The following is a 25,685-nucleotide window of genomic DNA, read 5'->3' on the forward strand; positions in this document are numbered from 1 at the left end:
TGCTGATGTGCTTTTTTTTTTAAAAAAAAATTTAGCAAAATTGACAGAGGGGTCCTTCATAGAGAATGAACATGAACATTCTCATGTGAGTTTGTACTTCAAAGGTCTCTTTGCTACAAATCTAAATACTTTGGTATAGAAAGCAATTTTTCAAACCCAAACAAAAATAGAAGCATATTTATTGTATTGCATGAGACCTTGTGCTAGCAGTGGCAGCAGTCAGCTCCCTGTGAGCTCACTTGCCCACTTCCCCCCAGAGAAAAATAGCCTTGGCACATGTTTTTGAGCAGTGTTCTGCTGGAGCCTGGGTTGTGCAGGATTGTCCTGGGAGGAGTAGCTGCCATGCTGCAGCTGCACTTGCTCTCTGTCCTGATCCCGCTGTGCAGTGCCACGCTTAGTGCAAATGCAAGCACTGTGTTTCCAAAGGCTTATGTGGGTTGGCAGGTTTGTTTTCTAGGGAAAAATTAGAGAAGTTGAGCGTAAATTAGGATTAGTTTGCTGATATATGTTGTTTGAAACCCAGCAAGAAAGGTTAAGTTAAAATAGGTCAAGTTAAAATAAAAAAAAAATCCAGTAATTTACTGCTCTACTTCTAAATTTAACCTGTTCAACCCCATTCCTCTGTTTACTTCATCTGATCAATTTGCTAAGAAAAGTAACTGTATTTTATTTACCAGTGACCAAAGGCATCATTTTTAATGAATACATGAAGAAATCAATGACAGCTGTTGAACCTAGAGTGAGATCAAATGGGGTAGCTTTGACAGTGCCAAATAGCTACATTTTCAGCTTATGCTTCAGTCCTGCTGCTTTTGTGCCATTGAATGTGCCAGTCCACACCACTCCATTTTCATCTATGAAGTCTCCTTCACCTTCCATCCTGTAACAACATAAATCCAGCCTGTTAATAAAGCATGCAGTCAGATTGTGGTAGCACAGTGATCTGCCTTCACTTTCTCCTACATGTAAAAGTTTTGATTTACAAGCCATGAAGGTTTATGAAGCACATAGATAGCACAGGTGAACTTGGTTACAGCCAAGTAACACACTTCTTTGCAAAAGTGTACTTACACCAACATCTTGCCAGCATGTAGCCTGTACTGGAAAAAAAATAGTAGTCCTAATCTTGATTTGGAATTGTCAGGGTTTGAGTCCTATCACATTTATCTTGACTTTCAGCGGGGTATCCTAAAGATATGTGTAGTGTATGCAGCCAGCTGTAAAAAATCATTTTTTCCTAACCTTTCCCTGTCCTATGTATTTTTATGAGAAAGTGCAAGGATTTACAGCCTCCAGTGGGAAGAAAAGTAACTGCCACATTAACTGAGTACTCATAAATCATTTATTTCTGCTGATCTTTGAAAGCTGTGACCAAGCTCATCATTATACCTGAGAACTGCTGTAAAGAGGAGATGTCTGTATATCAGCATCACTTGCAAATGAGAGGAAATAACTTCTAAAACCAATTACTGGAGATTTGTTCCCCTTGAAAATGAAGACACTCAGCAGTCACAGTGAGTTCCATGGTGCTGCCTATCTGTGTTCTCTTAAGAAAGCTACAGTGATCTGGTGAACTAACACTTAGCTTGTGTGAGTAGGTGGAAATTAGCAATACTGAAGCCTGGCAAAAGAGCCTGCTTTGGGCTGCCAGAGAGCACCGTGTGCTAATGATCAGAAACCAGTGTCAAGAAAGGGTGCATCAGCAGCAGTGTTTTAATTAAATAAAATCACAGGTTTGAAGTAGTGCTATTAGTTTTTCTGTACTTGTTGCTGCCAGCCCTTTTGCACTGGGCTGTGTTTTCCCAGGAGGGCAGAGGCATCAACCCTAAGATGAAAGAAACCACCTGTAAAGCCACTTGTGTGATCTGGTGCTGAATGCCCTCGCTATGGTGGTGGGTATTCACAGTTTTAGACTTCACATAGAAGTCGCATCTGACATTTAGTATGACCACAAAGGACCACCAAAAGGTCCACCAAAAACTTGAGTTTAATATACAGGTTCCCATTTTGTATTCAGGTATGTTCTGAAAATGCTTACTTCATTTAGTGTCTTAATTATTTAAAAATTAGCCCTACTTCTGTACTACTGTGGCTGTTCTTTTTGGTCAGCAGGGCAAGGCAGGGCTGCTTTCAGAATAAATACTGTATTTGAACTATGCATATATATTTCTGATTTATTACAGATACTCAACTGAGGAGATACTTAAAGAAAAATCTGTATCAAACTTAGCAAATTGACAGAGAAGTCATTCATGGAGACCTGTCAACACAAAGCCAGATGGGTGTCTGTAATAACCATCTTGAAAACTGTTGACTGGGATCAAATCTCTGGCTTTTGACTGCTCTGATGAGGTGGATATAGCTGGGACCTGCAATCTCAGGTAGCCAGTGCAAGTTTCAGTGGTAGCAAGGGAAACATACTCCCATGCTGGGTGAATTGCACGTTGACTTCGTACCTTATGAAATCAAAACTCACAGAAAAAAATTCTGCTTCAAACGTACTTGTTTTCATTGAATGGTCCAATGTACTTTGCTCCACTTGGAAATGTGTAGGTTCCTGCCCCGTGATACATGTTGTCTTTGAACTCGCCTTCATAAACAGCCCCAGAAGGATGTTCTAGCCTTCCAGTACCATTCATCTGCATTTAGTGAGAGATGATGGATAAAGATTAATGTGTATTCTTCTGTTATTATTTCCTTTTATGACACTGTTCTTTCAGATTGCTACTTGTGGGCCTTCTATCCCATTCAGGTAAGTGGAGAGGACTGTTTTCTTAAGATTTAGACAGGTTTTTACCTCTGCGAGCACTTTAAATAACAGCTTAGAGTTTCCGGCCAGCCACAGCATCCATTAAATCTTTCCTCTCCTGATAGTCCCACAGGACCTTTATAATCTGTGCAGCAGGGAACTGCTGTCCCCAGCCATACAAATAACTCATCTATTCTGACAGCCTGAGGGGTTAATTATGTTTTCTGGAATTTCTTTCTGATCAAGGCAGAGCAAATCTTTCATTTGTTCAGCCTCGGCCATTAAGCCAAGCATTTTTGTAGCATATGTTCTTGTATAAGGGTGAGAAAAAGATAGACTAGATCTAATAAAGATGCTGTTTTTTAACTTCTGTCTCTTATTTATTTCAGAGATCTCTCCATTATCAGCAAAATAAGAAGTTTTTGTGTACCTAATAATTCATCTGGGGAATTCAGTAACCAAGGACAGCCAAAGACAGTGTATCTATTGATGATCAGAGCTCTCCTGTTTGGTCAAGGGAGATGTGTGTGGGGTGCACAAACACACACAGGTAGGCTGTGTGCAGCCCACTGTGCACACGCAGCCCATCAGCAGGGCACCACTGCCGTGGTGTTTCAGCAGGGCCAACAGTGACTGGTGAATCTGCGGGAGCCTCTGGAGGCAGCAAGGTGTCCAAGTACTCCACGTGCCTGAAGCGTTCAGGCTGGGCTTTGCCAGGATTCCCCAGTGGATGAAGAGCCTGGTGTTGATCTGGTCCTTCTCAGGTAATGGCTGTCCTTTCCATGCATCTAGGAGTAGGTGTACTGAGACATTCCAAGCCCAAAGTTTGAAATGAAGGAATACTTAAAATTACCTTGTCATTTAACCAGTTACCAATGTATATCATTCCGTTGGCACTGGTATGAACTCCAAGGCCATTCCTCTGCAACAAACCCTCAGGTGTCTTTTTGCATTCCCCTTCTAGGAAAAGAAACTGGTATTTTCAGTTAAAACATCCCTGAGACAACAACAACAACAACCAAAAAAAGCAACTACGAGTTCCTGAAGGGCATATCTTGCATCTGCAGGTAGGCTACCCCAGCTGGGCAGGTGGGGTGAGCAAGGCCAGCCAGAGCAGCTCGGGGCTGTTCCTCTGCCACCACGGAGCCCCAGTGCTGGGGGCACAGGACAGAGCAACCCCTGGGGACCATCGCGGGAGCGGCACCTTTTTTTTAACGCCCTGAAGGGTTAAGGGTGATCCTGCCTCGGTGTGGGGAGCTCGGGGGGGAGGCGGGTTCAGGTGACCCGTCGGCTCACCAGCTGACATCCCCAAAGGGCAGATTTCTTCTTTTCTCATCCCACGCAAAATGGAAAAAAAAAAAAGGAATTAGTGCCTATCGACTGTCTTACCATACTTTTCTTTGTTTGGGAACGTGAAAGATACTTTAAAAACGACAGCATCTGTTGAGAAAGAAAGACGAGAGTGGAGTGCAGTTAGCTGAAACCCCGGCCCTCGCACATCAGCTGGAATAGCCGTTACTTGCGAAGGGCGCGGCGGGGCAGGAGGAGGGAAAAGGCGAGATAGGAGTACCCTCCATGGTTGCCATGCGGAAGTGTTCGCCGTCGCTAGGAGAGTGGGCGCACCGGAAGAGGAAGGCGGCAACTTCCGGGTCGAGGAGCGCTGCGGCGGGCCGGTGAGGAGAGCAGCGGGGAGCGGGAGCCTGAGCTGTGGGGGCTGGGGCTGGGGCTGGGGCTGGGGCTGGGGCTGGGGCTGGGGCTGGGGCTGGGGCTGGGGCTGGGGCTGGGGCTGGGGCTGGGGCTGGGGCTGGGGCTGGCCGAGGTGCGCAGCTGTCCCTGCAGCAGCTCTCACGGAGTCACGGAATGGTTTGGGTTTGAAGGGGCCGTAAAAGCCGTCCGCATTCGTACCCTGCCGTGGGCAGCGGTGCTTCCCACCAGCTCAGTTCCTCATGGCCCCAACCAGCCTGGCCTGGAGAGCCTCCAGGGATGGGGCACCACGGCTTCTGTGGGCAGCAGCGCCAGGGTCCTACTTATTCTAGAGATTTTCTTCTTTGTATTTTACCTGAATCTGCCCTCTTTCAGTTAAAACCAACCCCCTTGTCCTGTTGCTATGTGCCCTCATAAAACAGTCTGTTTGTCGGTGGGGTCGTGATGCTGTGTGTATGTTAATATTGGACAGCAGAACTGATAACAGCTGCTTTACACTTCGGGGACTTGCCTTGAGGCTGGTGAGGGTCCTGCTGTGAGGAGGGCTCCCTCGTCACCCCTCTGGGTGCTCAGCTGTCTGGGCAGCTCTTTGCAGAAGGAACAGGTCAGGAGCAGATTTAAGCTCCCTGCTGTGAAATGTCCCGTGGAGGTTTGTTCTTTGCACTCCCTTGTTCAAGGAAGTGCCATCGCAGTACAGATCTGGGGCTGGGCAGCACTGCTGATAGGCTCACTCTGCTTTCTCAGGGCCTGCAATTGGAGTGGCTGTGAAAAAAATTTGGATCGCTTTTGTGTTCTAAAACCACAGAACTTGTGTGGCAGTGTTCTGGAAGAATGTGCTTACTTTCAGGTGCATACAGGTGATTAATTGCACTTTGAGAAGACAGCTTCTCTTGTCACACAGAAAAACAAATAATGTGCACCTGAGTGGTTATTTTGTACTAAGTCACCTTCATAACTAAGGGCTATTTTTTTTTTTTTTTTTTCCTCCAGCAAGAAACATGAGCTCAGGAGCAAAGAGGAGAGGAAGGCCCAACAGAGGAGGAGGAAGAGGAAGAGGAGGAGGAGGAGGAAAAGGGAGAGGAGGAGGTGGCAGTGGTGGAAGAGGAGGAGGCAGCAGTGGCCGTTCAAACAAGCCTCAGCTCGGTGGAAATAGGAAATGTTCAACCAGAATTTGGGATGATGGAGATGACTTTTGTCTCTTTGAGGAACCAAGGCTGGAAACCAGGTCCTTCTATTAATTTTGAAATACAGAGGTGTTGGGGATGATTTGGGGCTGTGTTTTGGGGTGTAATTGAATATGCACAAAAGTAAAGGAATGTTGAAGCTGGTTCTTCAAGTATGAATCAATCTTTTTTTTTTTTTTTTTTTTTTAATCAACTTGTAGCATTTTATAGTTGGAAAGTTCTTAAGAGGCTTGAAGCTCTGATTTTTTTTTTTTCTTTGCCCACGAAGTAATGTCAAAACATATTTGATCAGAAGACACCAATAAACACGGGATACTCATTTATTTGTGTTCCAAAGCAGAAGCTAAATTATGGAAAATAAGCAGTAAATGGATGAATTTGGTATCCTAAACATATTGTGACCAATCTAGCTTAGAAATACTTGGCTGTACTGTTGTCTGAAAGTAGTGGAACATGGCACAGTTTTTACTAAATCACATTGGATGTGACGTACAATAAAATATGTGTGTGCATCCACATGTGCACTAACGCAGGTGCACACATCCTGGTCACGTAAGAGTGAACCCAAGTGAGCACTGCTTTGGTAATGGGAGCCTCTGTTTTGAAACTGAGGTTTTGACTGAGTCCTGAAATTCAGCTTTGCATACCTGGTCAGTCAACAGTAGGCAGGCAAATAACCATTGTTTTCTTCTTTAGATCAAATGTTTCTGCCAGAAGAGGAGGGCAAACAAAACAAAGGCCTGAAGCCAAAATGCCTCTGCAGACCATCCATATGACAACAGAGAATCAGAGAAGAGTGAAGGAACTTCTTCGAGAGCTTCAAGGGCAGGATCTGGCTCCTGAATCAGAGTTAGTTTAAACTTCTAAATGCGTTAATAGGCACTGTTAGAAAAATTAAAAAATGGTATTCTTTTCCTCCCCATAACTTTTAAATTTATCTCAAGTCATGTGATTTTGAATCTACTCTGTTCCTCTATGATGTTAACTCAGAGAAAGGGAAGGTGCAATTCCTCATTTAAGTGGAGGATTTAAAGTTGCAGGGACACAATCTTGTATCTATTCAGCAGTATAATTTTGTTTCACTTTAATTTGATAACCTTTTATTAGAGTAGCTGGTTATGGTGAAGATGACGATGAACCTGATTACCTTGATGATGATCAGTGCTGGTCAACAGATCAGGAAGTTTCTGACGTGACACCAAGGTCTTCTGCTGAGGCAGCTGCCCACAACATTGTGGAAAGCGAAGTGTCTCCATTTGCTGTGCACAAGCTCTCCAGGTGATTAATTCCAGTTAACGATTTGTGTGCTGAAGAGGCAAGTCGTTAGTCTAGGCACTGTAAACCCTCAGTGCTTTGAATTCCACTTGACTCCAGAGAGAGTCTATGTTCAGGAATTGTGAGTCTGTATCTCCTCAAGATTTGATCCTCAAGTGGATGAACGTAAAATAACGGTTTTATGAAAATAAAGAGTTGTAGCATTTTTATGGCAAAATTTTCAGTTCTTTCTCTAAGATAATGAAACAAGTACTGGGAAAGCTCAGGCAGCACTGCTGTTATATATGTTTATTCTGGTTAGGTGTAATTTTGTTAGCTTTCTTCATCCATTTTGCTTAGATCTGAGCATTTCTTAACATTTTTTATTTCTTTTCTGTGTGAGAGGGCTCAGCTTTTTCTGAAGAGCTTTATAGTGGGCATGATATGAGACAGTTGCTACCTAAACTGTCACCTTCAAAACAACAGACCTTTGGGGGCTTTTGTTTTTCAGGCAATAGCAATACTCTCATGCTGTATGTACTTCCTTACTTTGAGCCTCGTTTAGCAGATCTGTGGTTGTTTTACTTCGTTCTCTGTCACTCACTTGTTGCCATGTGGTCTCTGTGTTGTTGTAGGTATGGTTTTGACAGTGAGCGTTGTAGGACCATCCTGAGATCCTGCAATGGTAACATTGGGGCATCTTTGGAGCATTTGCTATTGCAGTGCTTTGCTGAGAGATACGGAGACAAGATGCAGATTTCTGCAACAGCTGCTCAGGCCAGTCAAGAAGAATGTTTAGAACAGAGACAGGAAGAAGCTTTTGCCCTACGGTCAATCTATGGAGAAAAATTTGTAGAAAGAATTCAAAACAGAGTTTGGACGTTTAGTTTGGAACTGGAATACCTAACAAACAGGCTCAGCAAATCTAAACAAAAGGGTGGTTGTGCGAGGGACACAGCAAAGCAGACTTCAAAAGAAATATGTAAATTTTATCTCCAAGGAGGCTGCAAATTTGGTTCAAAATGCAGATTCGGGCACGAATTCCCTCCAAACCACCCACTGAGATCAGCCAAGAACTCCGTAGATGATTCCCACCTCAGATCTAACAGCGATGGTCCCATATATGAACTTGAAGTAAGATTTCCTGAAGAAAACAAGTATCCACTCCAGGCGCCTCTTGTGGCATTTTACACCACCGATGAGAATCTGCCTCTTGCCTGTCGTCTGCACATCGCCGAATTCCTCTTTGGAAAGGCTCTGATAGCTGCAGAGGCTGGTGAACCGGTGGTGTACGCGTTAGTGACGGCCTTAGAAGATGAATCGGAAATAGGCGACGTACTTGGAAGCACTCGCCACAAATACAGCGCTCCTCCTGTTTCCCATCTGGCAGCGCGTCCAGTAAAGCTGCATACAGAGTCTGCGTCTGCTTCAAATCAAATAGCAGAAGGTACTGAATTTTCATCTAGGGTTTCTGGGCTTAGAAAAAGAAGGCAGGGAGCGCAATTATGGCATCTGTTCCAAATCTGTTTCTGGAGATGAAGGTCATGTGCTGAGCCAGATCCATATTCCGTCTGTCCTCAGGAAGTCATTTAGTAAAACTGCAGGGGAAGAGTTTTTGCTGGCTGCAAGTGCGTTAAAGGCGTGCACAGCAAACAGCGTGGTGGTGCGATCGTGTTGTGTTCCAACACAGTGGATAAAATACCATGCAGAGATGTGGTGTGAGCTCACTTGAAACTGACCTGGTGTGTGTCCAGAAGCATGTTTGGAAGGTAACGGGGAAAGTTACTGGTGAGCTTTCACACACCTGTTACTCATCAACACAACAGTGTCTTAATAGGGAAAAAAAAAATTACCTACCCTTCCTCACAACTAATTTTGTAAAGTTGGATTTTGTGCATAGTGTTACAGACAAGTCTGGAATGGTTCTCTTTTTCATTAATTCTTTTGCAAGCTCGTGCAGCTAGATGTATTCCACAGGGGGAAAGTTGTGACCCTGTGTCATTTGTGGCAGGGTGACAAGTAGCTGCATGGCTTAATTTACCTTCTGACTCCCAGTTCCAAAGCTGTTTTATTCTAAGGCAAACTTCCTTAAAAAGAGCATGCAAGAATAATAGCACCACAATGTAGAGCACCTGAATAGTGTCAGCCTGTTTTTTGCTGTTTTGTTTTATTACAGTAAAATACATTATTCCTATTCTTAACACCTCCACAGCAAAGTAGCTTTGTTCCAGAAATTGAAGTCAGAGCTTTCAAAGAAACTTCCTTGTGTTACAAAATACTCAACTTTGATAAATGCAGCCTTAATGCTTTTGAGGGCTAGCTTACTGTGTGAGCAGTCCTGTGTAAACCGATAGGCACTAAGCACTAAAGTGTCTACTCCAGTTTCAGTCTTGGCTTAAAAGTCATTGGCAGTGGCAGTAACACTAACCACTTAGTGTCACAGTGGAGTTTCAATCAGCTTAGGCTGGTGTTGCCATCACCTGTGCTGCATCCCAGTAGCTCTGTGGTGATTTGGAGCAGACCGGTTGCCAGTCAGGTTTGCCCTGTGGCCACCCAGACTGTGGTGCTGCAGAGCGCAGCTGGGGTAATTGTGACAAGTGGGATGCAGCTGGAGAAGTTGTGCTTTGCCTGACAGGAGGTTTGCTGGTGGTGCTGAACTGAGTGCGTGTTAAAAAAACTGCCCTACAGGCCTTCATCTCCTGTTTAGCAAGGTTCTTTATTGAGAGCACTACTGGAAAATGCATCTGTTTTCTACTGTGCTGATGGAGGTATCTGCCTTGATAATACCTGAATGTTTGTTCTCTGTTTCAAGCTTCGGCAGCATTAGAGCCTCCAGAAGAAGAGGTGGCAGAAGAAGAGGAGGAGGATGAGCCCCAACAAGTCATTGTGGAGAATGAGAGTTATGTGAACCTCAAGAAAAAGCTTTCTAGAAAGTATGATGTCCACTCCAAATCTACATATAATGAAAACGTTAAAATCTGTATGCAATTTCGGCTGAAAAAGGTATAGTATACAAAGCAGAATGTCTCTGTTATGGACACTTTAGAGAAATACATATTTAAAACAATGGGCTGCTGTTTCACTCTTTTTGTTTTCTTACTACTGATGCTCATCTTCCGTTAGTTCAGCAAACAGTGCATCTAACATCTGTCTCCAGTTGTGTACTTCCCCTGAAAGAGAATGAAATATGCAATGCTAAGTGTTGTTTCAGAAGAGATGTAGGCTGGATTGATTTGTTTGTGTTGATCTTTTGCAAACAAATTGCATCTTGTTCTCGGTGCAGAAGCTGCTGTTTCATCTGATAGGATTCTGCTGCCTTTGAGCAACCTGCAAGGAATCTCACAAAGCTATTTCAGCACTGTCAGATAGTTAGAAGGGAAAAATCAATAGCAGTTTATATATGGGAGATTTCATCTGACTATCAGATTGTATATCCTGATAGAAGGTTGCTGAGACTGCTTCTGCATGCTGAGATACAGCAAATACTTCAGAGAATAACAGCAACGTTAGTTTGGTGTTTTAGAAAACGCCCTTTTGCTCTATTTAATAGAAAAGCTTGATGCAAGGAAAGAAATATGTGGATTATTGTATGCAGGGTGTCTCTAAGGTCAAAAGGACTGTTAGCATCCAACATTGTTGAATCTAGCACACCACAAATACCCCTTTCTTAACTGTATTGCGTCTCAGTCTTCTAGGCGCTTCCAGTCCATGTTGCATGAAAGGCAGAAGCTCCCTGCGTGGCAAGAGAGAGAAACTATTCTTGATTTGCTGACAAGTCACCAAGTTCTTGTAGTGAGTGGCATGACAGGGTAAGAGTGTGATTGTGCATTCAGGCTTTATGTATTAAACTGTACATGGAAGAATGTGAAACATACAGAATCATGGAATATTCCAAGTTGGAAGGGACCTGTAAAGATCATCAAATCCAACTCCTAGCTCCACACAGCACCTCCCCAAAGTCAGACCATATGTCTGCAAGCATCTTCCAGGTGCTACCTGAACTCATCAGTTTGATGCCATGAGCACTGCCTTGGGGAGCCTGTTCCAGTGCCCAACCACTCTCTGGAGAAGAACCTTTTCATGATATCCAGTGTGAGCCTCCTGTTTCACAGCTTTATGCTGTCCTCTTGGGTTCTATCTCTGGTCACTGGAAAGAGATCAGCGCTGCTCCTCCACTCCCCTTTGAGAGAAAGCCACAGGCTGCCCAACAGCCTCCCCTCGGCCTCCTCTGCTCTGGGCTGAGCAAACCCAGAGACTTCAGCACTCCTCACATCCCTCGCCCTCTAGACTCCTCACCATCTTTGTACCCTCTTTTGGACACTGTAATAGTTTCATGTCCTCTTGAGGCTGTGGCGCCCAAAAAGATTTTCTCTGTGAGGTCATTTGTTCATACTTGGATCAAGTCAGCTCTCGTGTAACTTTTCAAAAATTAATTGCTTGAAAGCTTATGTGGGAGAAAAGATTAGGGTTATTAATCATCCCTGAGCAATGGCAGCAATCTTACATGAAGTTCATATAAAGAATGACATTAATGGAACAAAGCAGATTGCAGGTGGAATGCAGTCTGTTTATCTGGATGGAAGGTGTTTGCCTTTCATTGAGCTTTGTTTTTTGTCACTGTGTTTTAATTGATGCCTGCTTTTTTGTCATGCAGATGTGGGAAAACCACTCAGATTCCTCAGTTTATTTTGGATAACTCATTGCAAGGTTCTCCAAACACAGTTGCAAACATCATCTGTACTCAGCCTCGCAGGATCTCTGCCATTTCTGTGGCTGAGCGTGTAGCCAAAGAGAGAACAGAAAGGGTTGGTGTCACTGTTGGCTATCAGATCCGCTTAGAAAGTGTAAAGGTATGTGCTTTGCTTGGTAAAGGCATCTGCTTTGCTTGTTGGTTTTCATTTAGTTCTATTGAAACATGCCTAGTGCTTGTCTGGGATACAGAATGTCTGTCCTATATCCACCATACAGTGAGATCAGGAAGTCTGTGTCACCCATATTTTATAATGTATTATAAAAAATATATACATTTCATCCTGAATTGCACAGTCCATTTCACAGAATGAGACTGCAGTTCTGTCTTGTGTTGTTGTTTGTCTCTGTTGAGACAGTGGGTGAAGGCTCAGAGAATGACGCTCAGTACTGGAAGTACTTTTCCTCTAGAGGTTACCTGAGCACACTGACTTCATTTCCCTGCCTGTTTCCATTTATCTCCAAGTTGGTTATCACAAAACAGCTTCCAAAGGAAAAGCAGTTGTTTATTTACCACTTACAGTTAGCAGTGCCTCCTTGTATGAAGCGGATGCTCTTAAGTTTTAATCAGCAAAGAAAAATTATCCAGTCCTGTCTCCATCAAGGATTGTTTGTTTCCTTGCTGTCGTACCCAGCACCCAGCGGAAGCTTTATTGCCCCACGTTGCGCTGTGTTAAGTTGTGCACAGCCCATCCAACTGCTGTATTTTACCTTTCCAGTCCTCAGCTACCAGACTGCTGTACTGCACCACAGGTGTGCTGCTGAGGAGGCTTGAAGGTGATCTGACTTTGCAGGGCATTACACACGTTATTGTTGATGAGGTTCATGAAAGAACGGAAGAAAGGTGAGTGATCTTTGATCCCGCAAAACGAAGAAACGATCAGAGAGGTGATGATGAAGATGCAGTGTCTGAAGTTGTTTGTGGCAGTAAGAACGGGCTGGTGGAATGAGTCTGGTTTAAGGTTTTTATCTGAAGACTGTTGATGTGTTGTGTTGCAGCAGCTGTAAAGTGAGCACATCTCTTAAATTCTGTTCTTCCAATCTGCCATCATGTTGCAGTGATGTTAAAAAGAGGTTTTGGATGATGGGGGGGAATTGGTAACTTTTTACATTTTTCTGATTTTCTGGTTCTCAACTCCTCCCTTGTTTCAGCTTTTTATGAAATAAGCACAGTTCTTCAGATAACCTTGTGGGAACTGCTTTTCTTTCTGTAAACTAGGTGGCAAAGGTCTTTTTCTTTGATGCTTTCCTTGTGAAATACTGAAATACAGTGGGCTTAGAGGAGGCTTTGATTGTGAGCTGTTAGTCTACAGCTCTGGTTGCAGTTTAGCCCCGTAAAAGGATGTGTTTCTCTCAAGGATTCTTCTTTCTTCTCATCTAAAATTGCTTATAACCTTAGGCATGTCACAAAAACCATTAAATGCTTAGGGGAAAATATAGCCAGCAGGGAAGAAGTTTGAGTAGCTCTCTCAGTGGGGAAGGAGCAAAAGTGACTCATCTGTTAATTAATTTGTTACCTAATGTTCTTGTCTTGTCATTTATGTAGTTATTTTATAAGGTAACTAGAGCATTTTAAATACATTTGCTAAGTAATCCTGGCCCTCTAGTAAGGAAAAGCCAGAAAATAAGCTGTGTGGGAAACACAGGGTCACAGCCTAACCACTGATTGAGCACCTGGGGACAGGGTGTAGCCAGCCCTGGGAGCACAGGGGTGAGCAATTCAGCTGTGCCACCAGAACCCAGCCTCATTTAAGGGCTGGCGGCTGCAAGGCAGCATGTCAGAGTGGAGATGGTCTCCTTTGGAGTGTTCAGCCAGTTCTGGTCCTCACAAAGGGGGTAAGTGATTCCTCCTGTGTTACACTGCCTTTCTTGGGTGATGTGAAACTGGTTAAAGGCAATTGTAGCTGCTGTCTGCCCGTCCTCACAGAAGTGGATGGGCTTCCACTAACTCACTGCATTGTTAGCTCCTGCTGTGCTAAGAAGCTCATGGTGTTGATGTGATTCTATTGCCATGCTACTGAAAACACTGAAAGTGGAGAGAATATGGATGGCAAAAAGAGGTCTGAAAGCTAACAATGAAAAAATTCAGCTGTCTTTTTGCTTGCTCTCTTCAGTGACTTCTTGCTGCTGGTTTTGAAGGATATAATGATTCAGAGACCAGACCTGCGCATTATCCTAATGAGTGCCACCTTGAATGCAGAGCTTTTCTCTCAATACTTTCACTCCTGTCCAATTATTAACATACCAGGTGAAAACAGTCATTTTTATTATCTTGTCAATATTCATTGCTTTAGAGCTTTGGTTTTGTTTTTTTCTGCTTGTGGAATGTTTCTATATTTCTGTGTACATCAGTGTTGAATGGGAGAAAAGATGGTTTCAACTCTGGTTCTAAGCAAAGGGCTAACTATACGTAGTTGCAAGATGTGCATTTCTTCAGTAACTGCAATTACAAGGTCTTAAATGTAAAAGCTAGTGGGTTTATCAGAAAAGTCTTGGAAATTGAATCTTTTTGAAGCTTTTCTTATACCAGCAGAATTTCCCTCCTTAAAAGCTGGAAGTGACAAGATGTGTACGGTGTGGTTCCCTGAGCTACTTTCACCACAGCTTAAACTTCCTGTAAGGGTATCAGCCCTTCTCTGACTGTGTGTGTGTGCATGTTGCCAAACCATGCTTGGAAAACATCTGCTGTAAGAGCACAGAGGGATAGAGATGAGAGTCCCACGTTAGGTTTTTTAGGTCACAGAGGTGGATGGAGGGTTAAAGTGGTGAAGCCTGCGTGTGAAATCACAAGCAGTGTAACATAATTGCCATCTTTTGTCTCTTCTGTGGCACCTAGATTTACTTCCTTATGTTCCCTTTTAGGTCGAACATTTCCTGTAGATCAGTTTTTTCTGGAAGATGTGATTGCAATGACAAGGTATGAAACTGCCAAACTGTCTCAGATGTGTTTGAAATTTAAAGTTGCACTGTACCTGTGCATAAATTAAAATAAAATAAAATTTTGAAAAAGACCTGGAGTTCTGCTAAAGCACAGGCTATAAAAGATGCTTCTTATACCACTATGGGATCTACAGTGCTGTGCCAAAACCTGTTCTGAGTTAGATACCACGTAAATACTCAAGAAGTGAACTTTGCTAACTTCTGTTAGTGCTTGTGTATTGACAGAACTACCTCCTCATCCACCCCTTGTTTGTTTCACTGGTGATTAGATATTGGCAAGCAAAAGTTGTTAGATTTCATCACTGAAGGTGAAAAATAGCAGAATTTCCTTTTTGTAAGCTCTACCTCGCAGCAGAAAGTGAGATAAATATTCCTGCTATCAATAGAAGCTGCTGGAGAGTCATAGCAGCTCAGATATTCCAGATAGTAAATCAGTCAGCTGTTCTGAGTTATAAGCAGATTGTTGCTCTGAGCTGCTCTCTGAGTTTAGCTCACATTTGCAGTCCAGGTGTTTCTCATTACAGCTTTTAGAACACTCTCCTCCCACTATGGAGACCTCTCTCCTCAGTCCAAAGCTGGCTAAAACTTTGAGCACTGATGACTTGTTAGCATGGGAGAGAAGAGCTGTAGTGCAGGCGATGGTGCTTTCTTGGCCACAGTTTATTCTGGAACTGCCTTGCACTGAAGTTAGAGTTGCTCAATAACTTGAGTTGCGCTGGGGCTTAACGGCTCACTCTGCCATGCCCTTCCATCAGTAAAATTGAATCTATTTTAAAAGTGCTGCTTCACCTGTCCTTACAGTGGAGTTGGAGCAGTAACATGAATCGCAGTCAGTGTGAAACACAATTACATATAAATCTGGGAGGAACTTTGTATAGCTGTGATGCCCTGTCTCTGTAGCTAATTAGTGCATGGGGGCTGTTGGGCTTCTTTCCTTGCCACTTGAAGATTATTCATTCCTCTGCTGTGCAGGTATGTCTTAGAGGACAGCAGTCCCTACAGGCGCAAGACAAAGCAAGAAAACAAACTGACTGCAAGACACAAAAGAACTGCATTTGAAGAAGTGGAGGAGGACTTGAGACGTGCTGGTTTGCTGGAAGACGCTGACTCAGCTGTCAAGGATTCAGACCCTGACCAAAAGTTAACTCTGAAGCAGCTGCTTAAGCGATACAAAGGTGAGCCCCTTCTGAAATCCAGTAGGTTTGCACATAAGATTTGTAAGCCAACATGTTATGCTAGCATATAATAGTGTATGTTGAATGCAGGTGTGTAATTCAGAATTCTGTAGTGGTGAAGTTAAGCTAGTTGCTGCTTTCTAGATGGGAAACCTTGTAAGCTTTGAAAAACAAAACAAACTTCATTTTCTTAAACTGTAACAAAGATCTGGACTGCAAACAGCTTTTCAAGCATCTGAAAAGGGGTAGTTCTCAGCTGCTGTCTATTTCCATCTCTTTTTGGATAACTAGTTGACTTTGAGTTTTCTTTATCTGTTCTTGCTGGACCGGTTTTACATAATGCTTAGCATGCATCTGCCTCAAGGATCAACATCACTTCAGCATCATGAGCCTTCCTTGAGAAGACAAGTCACTGTGAAAGGCTTAATGAAGAGGGCAGACCTTTCCATTAATTCCCCCCCCCTCTCAACATCAAAATGCTCCCTGCGCTTTGTCTCCTTCCTGCACACCCTCATGCCATAATGGTGAGCTCTCCAGTGGCAGTGAGTGAGAGTCATTGCTCTCAATTGCTTTTCAAATTTCTGCTGGAGATTTAGCATCTCAGAAGGGTAATGGGGTTGGTCTGTTTTTTGAGTTGATGTAAGAAATGTTGGAAGGAAGAAGAGAGAGAGCCTGAGAAGGTATCAGTAAATCATAGAATCATGTAATGGCCTGGGTTGAAAGGGACCTAAAAGATTATCTATTTCTAACCCCCAGCCATGGGCAGGGCTGCCCCCCAGCACAGGCTGCCCAGGGCCACATCCAGCTTGGCCTGGAGCATCTCCAGGGATAGGGCACCACAGCTTCTCTGGGCAGCAGTGCCAGGGCCTTGCTGTCCTGTGAATGAAAAAAATCCCCCTAAACATCTAATCTAAATACCCCTTTTAGCTTAAAGCCATCCTTCCTTGTCCTGTTGCTGTCGGACCATGTAGAAGTAGATCTCCCTCCTGGTTATAAGCTCCCCTCAAGTACTGGAAGGCTGCAGTGAGATCTCCCTGGAGCCTTCTCTGCTCCAGGTTGAACAAGCCCAGCTCCCTCAGCCTTTCTTCATGGGAGAGGAAGGGACAGTCTCTTCCTTCTCCCTGCTGCCACCCCTCCATTGATGCAGCCCACAGCACTGCTGGCCTTGTGGGCTGCAAGCGCCCAGGTGGCTCACATCCAGCTTTGGTCCACTAGGACCCTCCAGGTCCTTCTCTGCAGCGCTGCTCTCAGTAAGTTCTCCCAGTCTGCACACGTATATGAGATTGCTCCAGCCTAAGAGCAACAGTGTGCACTTGGCCTTGTGGAACCTCATTAGGTTCAGGTGGGCCCACTTCTTGAGCCTGTCCAGGTCCCTTTGGATGGCGTCCCTTCCTTTTATTGTATCAACTGCACCACTGACCACGTGAAGGCTTCCAGCTCCTCCTACTATAAGTATGCTCACAGATAAATCCTGGTCTAGGCTTTATACAGGGCAAATGTGAACCCTGATAAGGTGTGAGAAAAGCAGAGCTGGACCAGAGTGACTTGTGAGGCTGCCTCTGTCTGGTATAAACCAGGTGCTGTTTAGGCTGAGTTGTGCATGTTTACACAGCCGTGGTGGTTGGCTGTATCCAGTGTGTGAATTTTATGAGGGATGAACTCAACTGTGTTGTTTCTTTCTATTTCCCTAGGGGTCAACAAGACGGTGTTAAAAACAATGTCTGTCATGGACTTGGACAAAGTTAATCTGGAATTAATTGAAGCCTTGCTGGAGTGGATAGTTGATGGCAAACATTCATACCCTCCAGGTATCTCACACTGAGAGATGAACAGAGGTAGATTCACAGAGATTATGCACTTGTAGACAGCCTCAGGATAATGTTTTGTGTTCAGTGTTCTGAGTAACAAAAACCCTGATATGCATAGGGTGGGGTAAGATGAGAATTGTCTACTTTGGAAAGTCTTTGGTGGGAAGCTGTTGCAGCCTGTATGCTTTTGCACAAGAACTGCAGAACAGGGCTGGAGCTTTGCCTTGGCCTTCTGCATTAATAACGTACCCTAGCATCATTTCTATTGAGTGATCATTATTTTTCTTGACTGACATACTTAGGTGCTGTGTTGATATTTTTGCCTGGTCTAGCAGAAATCAAGATGCTTTATGAGCAGCTCCAGTCTAATGCCCTTTTTAATAACAGACACAGCAAGAGGTAAGGCACAGAAATTCCTAGATGATATCTTTACTCATTAAAAAAAGAGTAGCTTTCAGCACAGTCTGCTTTTATCAAGGGACAAATAAAGTTTATTAAATGTGTGTTTGTGATATGACCCAGTCAAGGTAATTCCTACTCTACTGTCTTACTGACTTGCTCTGATTGGTTTTTCTTATCTCAGAAGTTTCAAAGGTGTCAATTTTGTTACCTGTTGTAGTTCTCAGAAATCCTAGTGCTGAGTTTCTCTACCTTGTGCTCTGCATGGTCCAGTGGACTGTTGAAAACTTCTCCTCAGCTATTGTTCTCTTTCAGAATGTGCCCTAAAAAGCCTTCAGCTGTTACTGTGGTTGTATTGGATCACAGATTGCTACATGGAGATGTACCTGGATCTCCATGAGTAAACAGTAGTTACACTGATGCCTTTGATAAGGTTGAAGTAATCCTTTCCAGTCTGGCATTATAAATTGAATGTTCTGGACTGTTCACAGGAGACAGGTTTGTTTTCTTTTTCAGCCCCATTCTGAGACCTGTTCCTTCTGCAAACTTCTCCAACCTTCCCTTAGGACATGTCTTAAAATTGATACGGCAGGGAAGTTTGCCATTTTTTACGTAAATTTGAATGGCTGTGTGCAGTGTCTGATAGTGGCAGTGCAAAAGTGCATGCAGGCAGACTGTTCCCAGGAGGAAAAAGGCAGAGATGTGCTGAGCATACTCTCGTACTTTTCCTCCAGGTGTGTTGTTTATCCACTTCATTCTTCGCTGTCCAGTGAAGAACAGCAGTCTGTGTTCCTCCGCCCTCCTGCAGGAGTTATCAAAATCATCATCTCTACCAACATTGCAGAAACATCTGTCACCATTGATGATGTGGTCTATGTGATTGATTCTGGAAAAATGAAAGAGAAAAGGTATTGGGATTCATTCCCGCTCTGTGCAGAGAGCTGGGAAGAACCTGAAGGAGCTGCTAGGAGGTGGGGGAACCAGTCTGGACCCAGATCCAGCTGCACGGGTGGGAATTGGGTCCATATAGAGGTTGGCAGCATCTGTCTGCTTGAGCTGCAGCTTGTTCACCCTGCACCCAGGAATATAAGCCTATTTCTTGCTCTCCTGTAGGTATGACCCGAGCAAAGGAATGGAAAGTCTGGAAGACACGTTTGTGTCCAGGGCCAATGCTCTGCAAAGGAAAGGACGAGCGGGCCGTGTGGCCTCAGGTGTCTGCTTCCATCTTTTCACTAGCCATCACTATAACCATCAGCTCATAAAACAGCAGTTACCAGAAATACAAAGAGTGCCCTTGGAGCAGCTTTGTCTGAGGTGAGCTGTTGTTTCTATATTACCTGAAACACTCAATGTAGAATGTCCTCCCTTCACATCAGGAAGTATCTGAAATGTCCTTATTAAGGAATTTAGTTCCTTCAGTAGCATCACAAAACCAAGAAACTTGCTTTGGAGGTTTCAGGTTCCCTTGATCTCACTATCACAGTCCCTCTGAATCCAGAGATCTAATCATGCCATGTCTCAGATCTCCCTATATTCTTGCACAGTGCTTAACTCTATTTGGCACTAGGAAAAGGGTCTCGCCCCCCGAGAAGATGCTTGCATTCCTGTGCTCTGGACCCACACCAGATGTTTATCTCTCTATGCTAAATTCTCCCTTAGAGTTGTTGGGTAACCTAGTGCAGTAAGTCCAAACCTGGATCCACCACCACCATAACACCAATGCTAAATGAAGAGGCCTTTTTGCTCCTGCCTCACTCTATACACACCTTCATACAAAAAAGAAACAAAACAAGAAAAAATGTTTTTTCAGAGAAAGCTTCATTTTAAAACCCTGTGTGATAAATAAGGATCTGTTCTTCCTGACTGTGAGACTGGATGGAGGTAAGCCATCCATATTGGCTTCCTGAGTTTAATCACTCTTTACAGAACCTCTTATGGGGCCGTGTTTTTGAAGTAGATTTGCTGTATTTTTGATAAATGCTTGCTCTAGCATCCTGTCCGTGGAATTAAGCTGCCTTCTTTTTCTTCCAATTTTTTTTTGCCCCTCCTTAAGAATTAAGATTCTGGAGATGTTTTCTGCACAGAGCCTTCATTCTGTTCTGTCACGACTAATTGAGCCCCCCAGAACTGAGTCTTTGAGGGCATCAAAGCTGCGTCTACAAGACTTGGGAGCGTTAACTGCAGATGAAAAGCTCACTCCTCTGGGATATCACTTGGCTTCCCTGCCTGTTGATGTCAGGATTGGCAAACTAATGCTGTTTGGCACCATCTTCCGCTGCCTGGATCCTGCACTCACAATAGCAGCTAGTCTGGCTTTTAAGTCACCCTTTGTAAGTATTCTTAGTCACATTTCCAGCTTTGAAAGCAGTACATTTGCATACAGCAGTGAATGCTGCTGTGAACTGCAGCATACTATACCTGGGTATTTTTACTCTCCTTTTTAGCCTCCCCAGTTTATATGCTTGATGCAGTGCTCATCAGAAGAGTCGTTACAAGTAGATGATGAAAGTCATGCAGCAGTGACACAAGTAGTAGTTACAAGCAAGCATTGAAACAATGCTGTTACTACAGTTAATAAACATTAAGTGCCACCAGTCTGTTTTGTCCAGGTCTAGTGTAAAAATAGAAAGCTAATATAAGAAGCAGTTACATGGTGAGATTAGTCTGTTCCTGCCTTTCTAGGTGTCTCCGTGGGATAAAAGGGAAGAAGCAAACAAAAAGAAGTTGGACTTTGCAGTAGGAAACAGCGACTATCTGGCTCTTCTTCAGGCATATAAGGTGAGCTAAAAATGATAAGCGTCTATCGGAGGTCTGTGATGTATCACAGTGTGAATGTCAGTACTTCAAGGTTTGCTCTTGCCTTTTCAATTAGGGATGGCGTTTAAGTACCAAAGAGGGCTCTCAGGCAAGCTACAACTATTGCCGGGAGAACTTCTTATCAGGAAGAGTTCTTCAGGTCAGTCAGTTTTTGTGGCCTCGTGCCAGTTGAGGACACTGAGGCAGAGTTCTGGTGCCTAAACCAAGCAAGCTCTGGGCTCTCTTGCCTCTGTGGGTCTCACATCACAGACCTTTCTTTCTCTGTAGGAAATAGCCAGTCTGAAAAGACAGTTCACAGAGCTGCTTTCCGACATTGGGTTTGTGAAGGAGGGGTTAAGAGCCAGGGACATTGAGAGGAAATGGTCCCAGGAAGGCGATGGTGTCTTGGATGCCACAGGAGAAGAGGTAATTTGCAGCATTTTGGTGCTTTGAACAGATGTTGCAGCTTTTGATGTGGCCTGAATGCTAGCTGTTAGCTCTAGCCTGATGGGCTTCTGGATGTGACCTTGCAACAAACACCTCCTACCTGTTAAGTTTTTTCTCCCTGTATGTTATTAACCTCCATTACTTCAGACCCTACGTGCCCAAGAACTGGACCAGGTATGGAGGTGAGACTGACACAGCAGTGTGTTCTGAGAAAGTGAAATGCCGCTGTCCTGGCACACGCGGTGGCAGCGAGTGCTGGAAGGACACAGGTCTGATTCATGGGCTGGATGTTGGCATTAGTGCAGGCTTTATTTTGGGGAATGGAATTGCGTTACAGAGCAGGCAGTGAAATACTTCAGCATTGCAGACAACGCTCAGAAAGCTGTACCTGCTGAGCCGGAGATCTCCTGGGGCTACGTGGCAGGGCAGTAAGAGCTTGGTAGCTGTAGCGTCTCCCTGTATGTTGGGACGTGTGCTTTCTTTCCCTACTTTGTAGCCAGACACAGGGGAACAGTTACATAGCTGGTGTCTCGTGTGCTCCAAATAGCTCTTGGGCAGCACTTCAGTCTAGTCTGAGACCTCTGGACCAACGACTGGTCGTTTGCTGTAAAACACAGCAGTGCAGCTATGCAAGGAAATCAGTTTCAGCAGTTGATTCATTCCAGCAGCAGGGCTTTGTCTTTTGACCTACCTGCAGGATTCCTAATGTGTTCATGAATTTCGCAGGCGAATTCAAATGCGGAGAACATCAAGCTGATCTCAGCTATGTTGTGTGCTGCGCTGTATCCCAACGTTGTCCAGGTAAAAGAATGCTTTTTCACTCTTTGAAGTTGATGCGTTGTTAGAAATGCTGCTACGCAGCGGTTACACGGCGTGTCCACACTGCCAGCTGCAGCATGGCCTGACTGTGGTGGACCACAGCCTGCTTTGGGTTTCCAAAGCTGCTTGTGCCAGAGCCAGGTTGCCCAACTCCTGTTTGATACCACTGCTGGTCCTGCGGTCTTTTAGTGCCACATAAATGCCAGCAGCGAATCTTTTTAAGAACCTACTGTAAATTACAACTTTTTAGAAGACTGGTTACCAATGAAATGTCAGTGTTTAGACAGTACCTGCAGTATAGCATCTGTCTTTAGTGACTTGTTTACTGCCTGAGAATCTGTTATTGATAAAACAGAACTTCTGAAAATGAATTCATAATTCTGGTACAGCAGATTTTTCTAACTTTTTGTCTTGCACCATACAGGTTAAGAAGCCAGAGGGCAAATATCAGAAGACCAGTACAGGAGCTGTCAAAATGCAACCAAAAGCAGAAGAGCTGAAGTTTGTTACAAAAAATGATGGTTATGTTCACATTCACCCTTCATCTGTGAATTATCAGGTCAGGATTTTTTTTTTTTTCCCTTTAGACAAACTGTTTTATTAAAACAAAAATCGCCTTTCCTTGAACAGATGAGAAGTGAGGGACCCTTTTGAAGCTTAAGAAAAAAAATGCTTAATGATTGTCTCCTTGTTGATAAATAAGGGTGTATTGCTCTTGAACACAGAATTAAACTTCATCCTCTGGAGTAGAATTAGAAGACAAGGAGACTCCCCCTCATCAATGTTTCGCTGTGTCCACAAAGCTGCACACAAAAATGCAGTTGTGGCACTCCCCAGCTTCTCCTTGCTATTAAGGTAGCATGCATGCAGTGTTTTTGTACATGCAGGTCACCCAACCTGAGGCTGAGGTATTAAGCATTGGTAAATAATCCCTGGCCATTCTGATTTGTTTCTTCATGGGTCCTCGAAACTCAAGTTTCCCTTCTGTCTTAATAGCCATTTTTAGATAAGAGCTCTTCTCCTTACCTCAATAGATGGTAGCACTGTCTAATGAGGTCTGCCTCCATATTTGAGGATTCTGTTTTTCCAGGTTATAAATGACTTGCTTAAAGCGTGGGGCTCTTACCATTAACTGCAAAACGAGGTTTTAAAGACTTTTCAGCCACTTTCTTTTACAAGAGCACATGAGATCTCTGTAGTGTGAAAAAGAGCTGTGGCCCTTGAGGTGTGGTTGGCAATCAGCTGATTTGTGACAAGCTTACTGCAGAGTGTGTGGGAGCAGGGCTAACTCACGAAGTTGAGGGCAGCTGTCGTGGCCTGAAGAGTCTGTGAAATGTGTGGGCACATTTGCTGTTCCTTGCAGCTCTTGCAGGCAATCCCGTATTTGCCCGAGCGGGCTGCAGTACAAGTGATGCTGTAAGGAGGGCAGTACACGTGTTCTTTGTGGTTAACCGCAGTCTTTTGGGCTCTGCCATTGCAGACCAGGCACTTTGAGAGCCCCTACCTGGTGTACCACGAGAAGATCAAGACCAGCCGCGTGTTCATTCGAGACTGCAGCATGGTGTCAGTGTACCCGCTGGTGCTGCTGGGAGGCGGGCAGGTTCACATGCAGCTGCAGAAGGGAGAGTTTGTCATTTCCCTCGATGACGGGTGGATACGGTTTGTGGCAGCCTCTCACCAGGTAAGGGGAAGGGATCATGCTGGGCGTGCTGCAGAGCTCCCGCGTGGGCAGAGCTCTGTGTGTTTGAGATGGGGAGGTGCGCTTCAGGAGCTTCGCGCTCACCTGTGTGTTGTGCTGTGCGTGCCAGGTGGCTGAGCTGGTGAAAGAGCTGCGCTGTGAACTCGACCAGTTGCTGCAGGATAAGATCAAGAATCCCAGCATGGATTTATGCATGTGCCCTCGTGGGTCTCGCATCATCGGTATGATCGTAAAGCTTGTGACCACACAGTAAGGCGTGAGTGGCTTTCTGTAAAGACGCAGCCTGCGTCGTTACAGCCTGATAATAGACCAGGTAACATCAGTGTCTTTATGTAGTTGTTATCTGAGAATATGGGGCTGATCTCTGGAACACCAGGCTGGCAGTGATGCTGTCGGCTGGTGTGGGTTTTTATTTTGACAGTTTGCAGAGAGCTTGCCTGTTGCTAACAGCATGCCTTACAGTAGGACACAGGAAAATGGCAAATTTTGCAGGAGGAGTAGAAACCAACTATAAGAGCACCTTTTTCTGTGAAACCGTACATTGGCAAAAGGGGTTGTGGTCACAGAACTGCTACACAGCTGCTGCTTCTAATAATAATGTCTGAAAGCATCTGCTCTTAAATTGGTTCAAACTCGATTCTACATTTTGAGCGAGATTTCACTGAGGCGATTGGTCTTTAACCCAAAGCCCTTAAAAAGGGAGACTCAGTCTAAGAGTCCAGTTGGACTAAATTCCTGGATCAGCACAGAATGCTGTGGCTTAAATGTATTGCTGCAGGAAAAGGTGGCTATTTCCCCTGAAAGAAGGGTTTTTCAGGCCTCCTGAACTGTGGAACACAGCAGAAAGGGGGGAGGGGACTGCTGTAGCCCCCTGAGAAATTACTTCACTGGAACGTAGTGCTGGTTGTTAAATGCTTCTCAGGGGTGGTATTCCTCCTGCCACCATTGTATCACTGACTTTGGAGGAGGGGAGGGAATTTTCACCAGTCTTGCTCTGGGGAAGCACTGTTAACAGACACTTGTGAAGACTACAGTAATGAAATAGTACTACTTCCTTTATCACACTGCTGGTTTGTGATGTTTAGGGTTTCAGAACTGGAACTGCTCGATGTAATGGCAGTTGCAAATGGTAGTAGCTGATTTTGCTGTTGTCTGTGGTAGAAAAACAGCAAACACCATCTCTACCACCAGACGTGCCTACAAGCAGCCTTCAAGCTGAGGAAGGAGCAGAGGCAAGCATTTCTCTAGTTAAATATGTGCAGAAGCGGTGAAAAAAAGAGCATAAACTGTGCTAAGGCTGACTACTGCTACAGTAGGACAGGTTCTGCACTACGCTGAGTTGCAGAAGACTCTCCTGTACCTCTGCCCCACACCTTGTTGATGCCAGCAAGAGAACACATCAACAGCAGCACCATCTTCTGTAGCTGCATACCTGGACTTTGCTACTTGGTTTTTCTGAGGTCTGGCAAAGAGCTGCTTAAAGCCAACTACTCTTGTGGGAACTCTGCAGCGCTTCGGAGAAGTTTTCTATGTGTTGTCAAGGCAGTGTGCAGCCCTTAGCTGTATGAGGTGGTACCATCACAAGTGATGCTGGTTCTGTGTACAGCTGGCAGTCACTCCTGTTCAGCATCAACGAACAGCAGCTACGCGTAGGTTGGCTGCAGAGTGCAATAGGAACAGATCCCATTTCTCACTTTGGACTTTTGTACTTTCAAAATGGTATCCCTCTTCAATAAAAGCATTTTGCAACCATCAAGGAGTGTAGTGCTTTGGGTGGAAAGTAGCACTCAAGGAAGTCCTGCGGGATTCTTTTCTCTCCCTCTCATGCTAAATTCAGGGGACAAGAGCAGCAGGGGCTGCTACAGGCTATGTTTAGAAGCATCCAACTTCTGAATGTAGTAGGGAGCACTCATGCAACATCCTCGTGCCTTGTGTGGTGGTAGAACAAAGGAGGCCAGGGGC

The 25,685-nt window shown here is 44.4% G+C and overlaps 2 protein-coding genes and 1 long non-coding RNA gene across 4 annotated transcripts; 2 read left to right on the top strand and 1 right to left on the bottom strand.

Annotated features, from left to right (window-relative positions):
- Positions 1 to 155: 155 nt before the first annotated feature.
- On the bottom strand, positions 156 to 4,345 carry MORN2 (MORN repeat containing 2). Its single transcript, XM_052672714.1, has 5 exons — positions 4,320 to 4,345; positions 4,139 to 4,189; positions 3,603 to 3,709; positions 2,503 to 2,639; positions 156 to 880 (listed from the first exon to the last, which is right to left on the bottom strand). Exons 1-5 carry the CDS (start codon positions 4,333 to 4,335, stop codon positions 778 to 780), a joined length of 414 nt encoding a protein of 137 aa, XP_052528674.1. The 5' UTR covers positions 4,336 to 4,345; the 3' UTR covers positions 156 to 777.
- On the top strand, positions 3,418 to 4,254 carry LOC128075767 (uncharacterized). Its single transcript, XR_008204105.1, has 3 exons — positions 3,418 to 3,513; positions 3,714 to 3,816; positions 4,169 to 4,254. It is a non-coding gene; the product is annotated as an uncharacterized LOC128075767 (long non-coding RNA).
- Positions 4,302 to 25,479, top strand: DHX57 (DExH-box helicase 57). 2 transcript variants are annotated; one of them, XM_052695768.1, is made up of 24 exons: positions 4,302 to 4,422; positions 5,444 to 5,678; positions 6,334 to 6,486; positions 6,745 to 6,915; positions 7,527 to 8,338; positions 9,704 to 9,894; positions 10,579 to 10,700; positions 11,546 to 11,741; positions 12,360 to 12,484; positions 13,755 to 13,888; positions 14,503 to 14,557; positions 15,553 to 15,755; positions 17,447 to 17,563; positions 17,866 to 17,962; positions 18,697 to 18,870; positions 19,076 to 19,276; positions 20,016 to 20,292; positions 20,645 to 20,740; positions 20,835 to 20,918; positions 21,047 to 21,184; positions 21,932 to 22,006; positions 22,449 to 22,583; positions 23,505 to 23,705; positions 23,833 to 25,479. In XM_052695768.1, the coding sequence occupies exons 2-24, from the start codon at positions 5,452 to 5,454 to the stop codon at positions 23,974 to 23,976; spliced, it is 4,128 nt and encodes a 1,375-aa protein (XP_052551728.1). In that variant the 5' UTR covers positions 4,302 to 4,422; positions 5,444 to 5,451; the 3' UTR covers positions 23,977 to 25,479. The 2 variants fall into 2 exon arrangements, with proteins under 2 accessions (XP_052551728.1, XP_052551736.1); XM_052695776.1 differs by lacking the exon at positions 4,302 to 4,422 and adding an exon at positions 4,637 to 5,310.
- The last annotated feature ends 206 nt before the right edge of the window (positions 25,480 to 25,685 follow it).

This window comes from Tympanuchus pallidicinctus, unplaced genomic scaffold (genome assembly GCF_026119805.1).
Source record: "Tympanuchus pallidicinctus isolate F22 unplaced genomic scaffold, pur_lepc_1.0 scaffold1, whole genome shotgun sequence".
Lineage (NCBI taxonomy): Eukaryota > Metazoa > Chordata > Aves > Galliformes > Phasianidae > Tympanuchus > Tympanuchus pallidicinctus.

Bases quoted from the DNA above. Each gene is read 5' to 3' on its own strand.
- MORN2 (XM_052672714.1), bottom strand. The intron at 2,640-3,602 runs GTAATTTTAAGT...CACTAAATGCAG, and splicing joins GTAACTGGTTAAATGACAAG to ATGAATGGTACTGGAAGGCT. The intron at 881-2,502 runs GTACGTTTGAAG...ATGTTGTTACAG, and splicing joins GGACCATTCAATGAAAACAA to GATGGAAGGTGAAGGAGACT.
- DHX57 (XM_052695768.1), top strand. From the start codon at position 5,452: ATGAGCTCAGGAGCAAAGAGGAGAGGAAGGCCCAACAGAGGAGGAGGA. The intron at 6,487-6,744 runs GTTAGTTTAAAC...ACCTTTTATTAG, and splicing joins GATCTGGCTCCTGAATCAGA to AGTAGCTGGTTATGGTGAAG. The intron at 10,701-11,545 runs GTAAGAGTGTGA...TTTGTCATGCAG, and splicing joins GTAGTGAGTGGCATGACAGG to ATGTGGGAAAACCACTCAGA.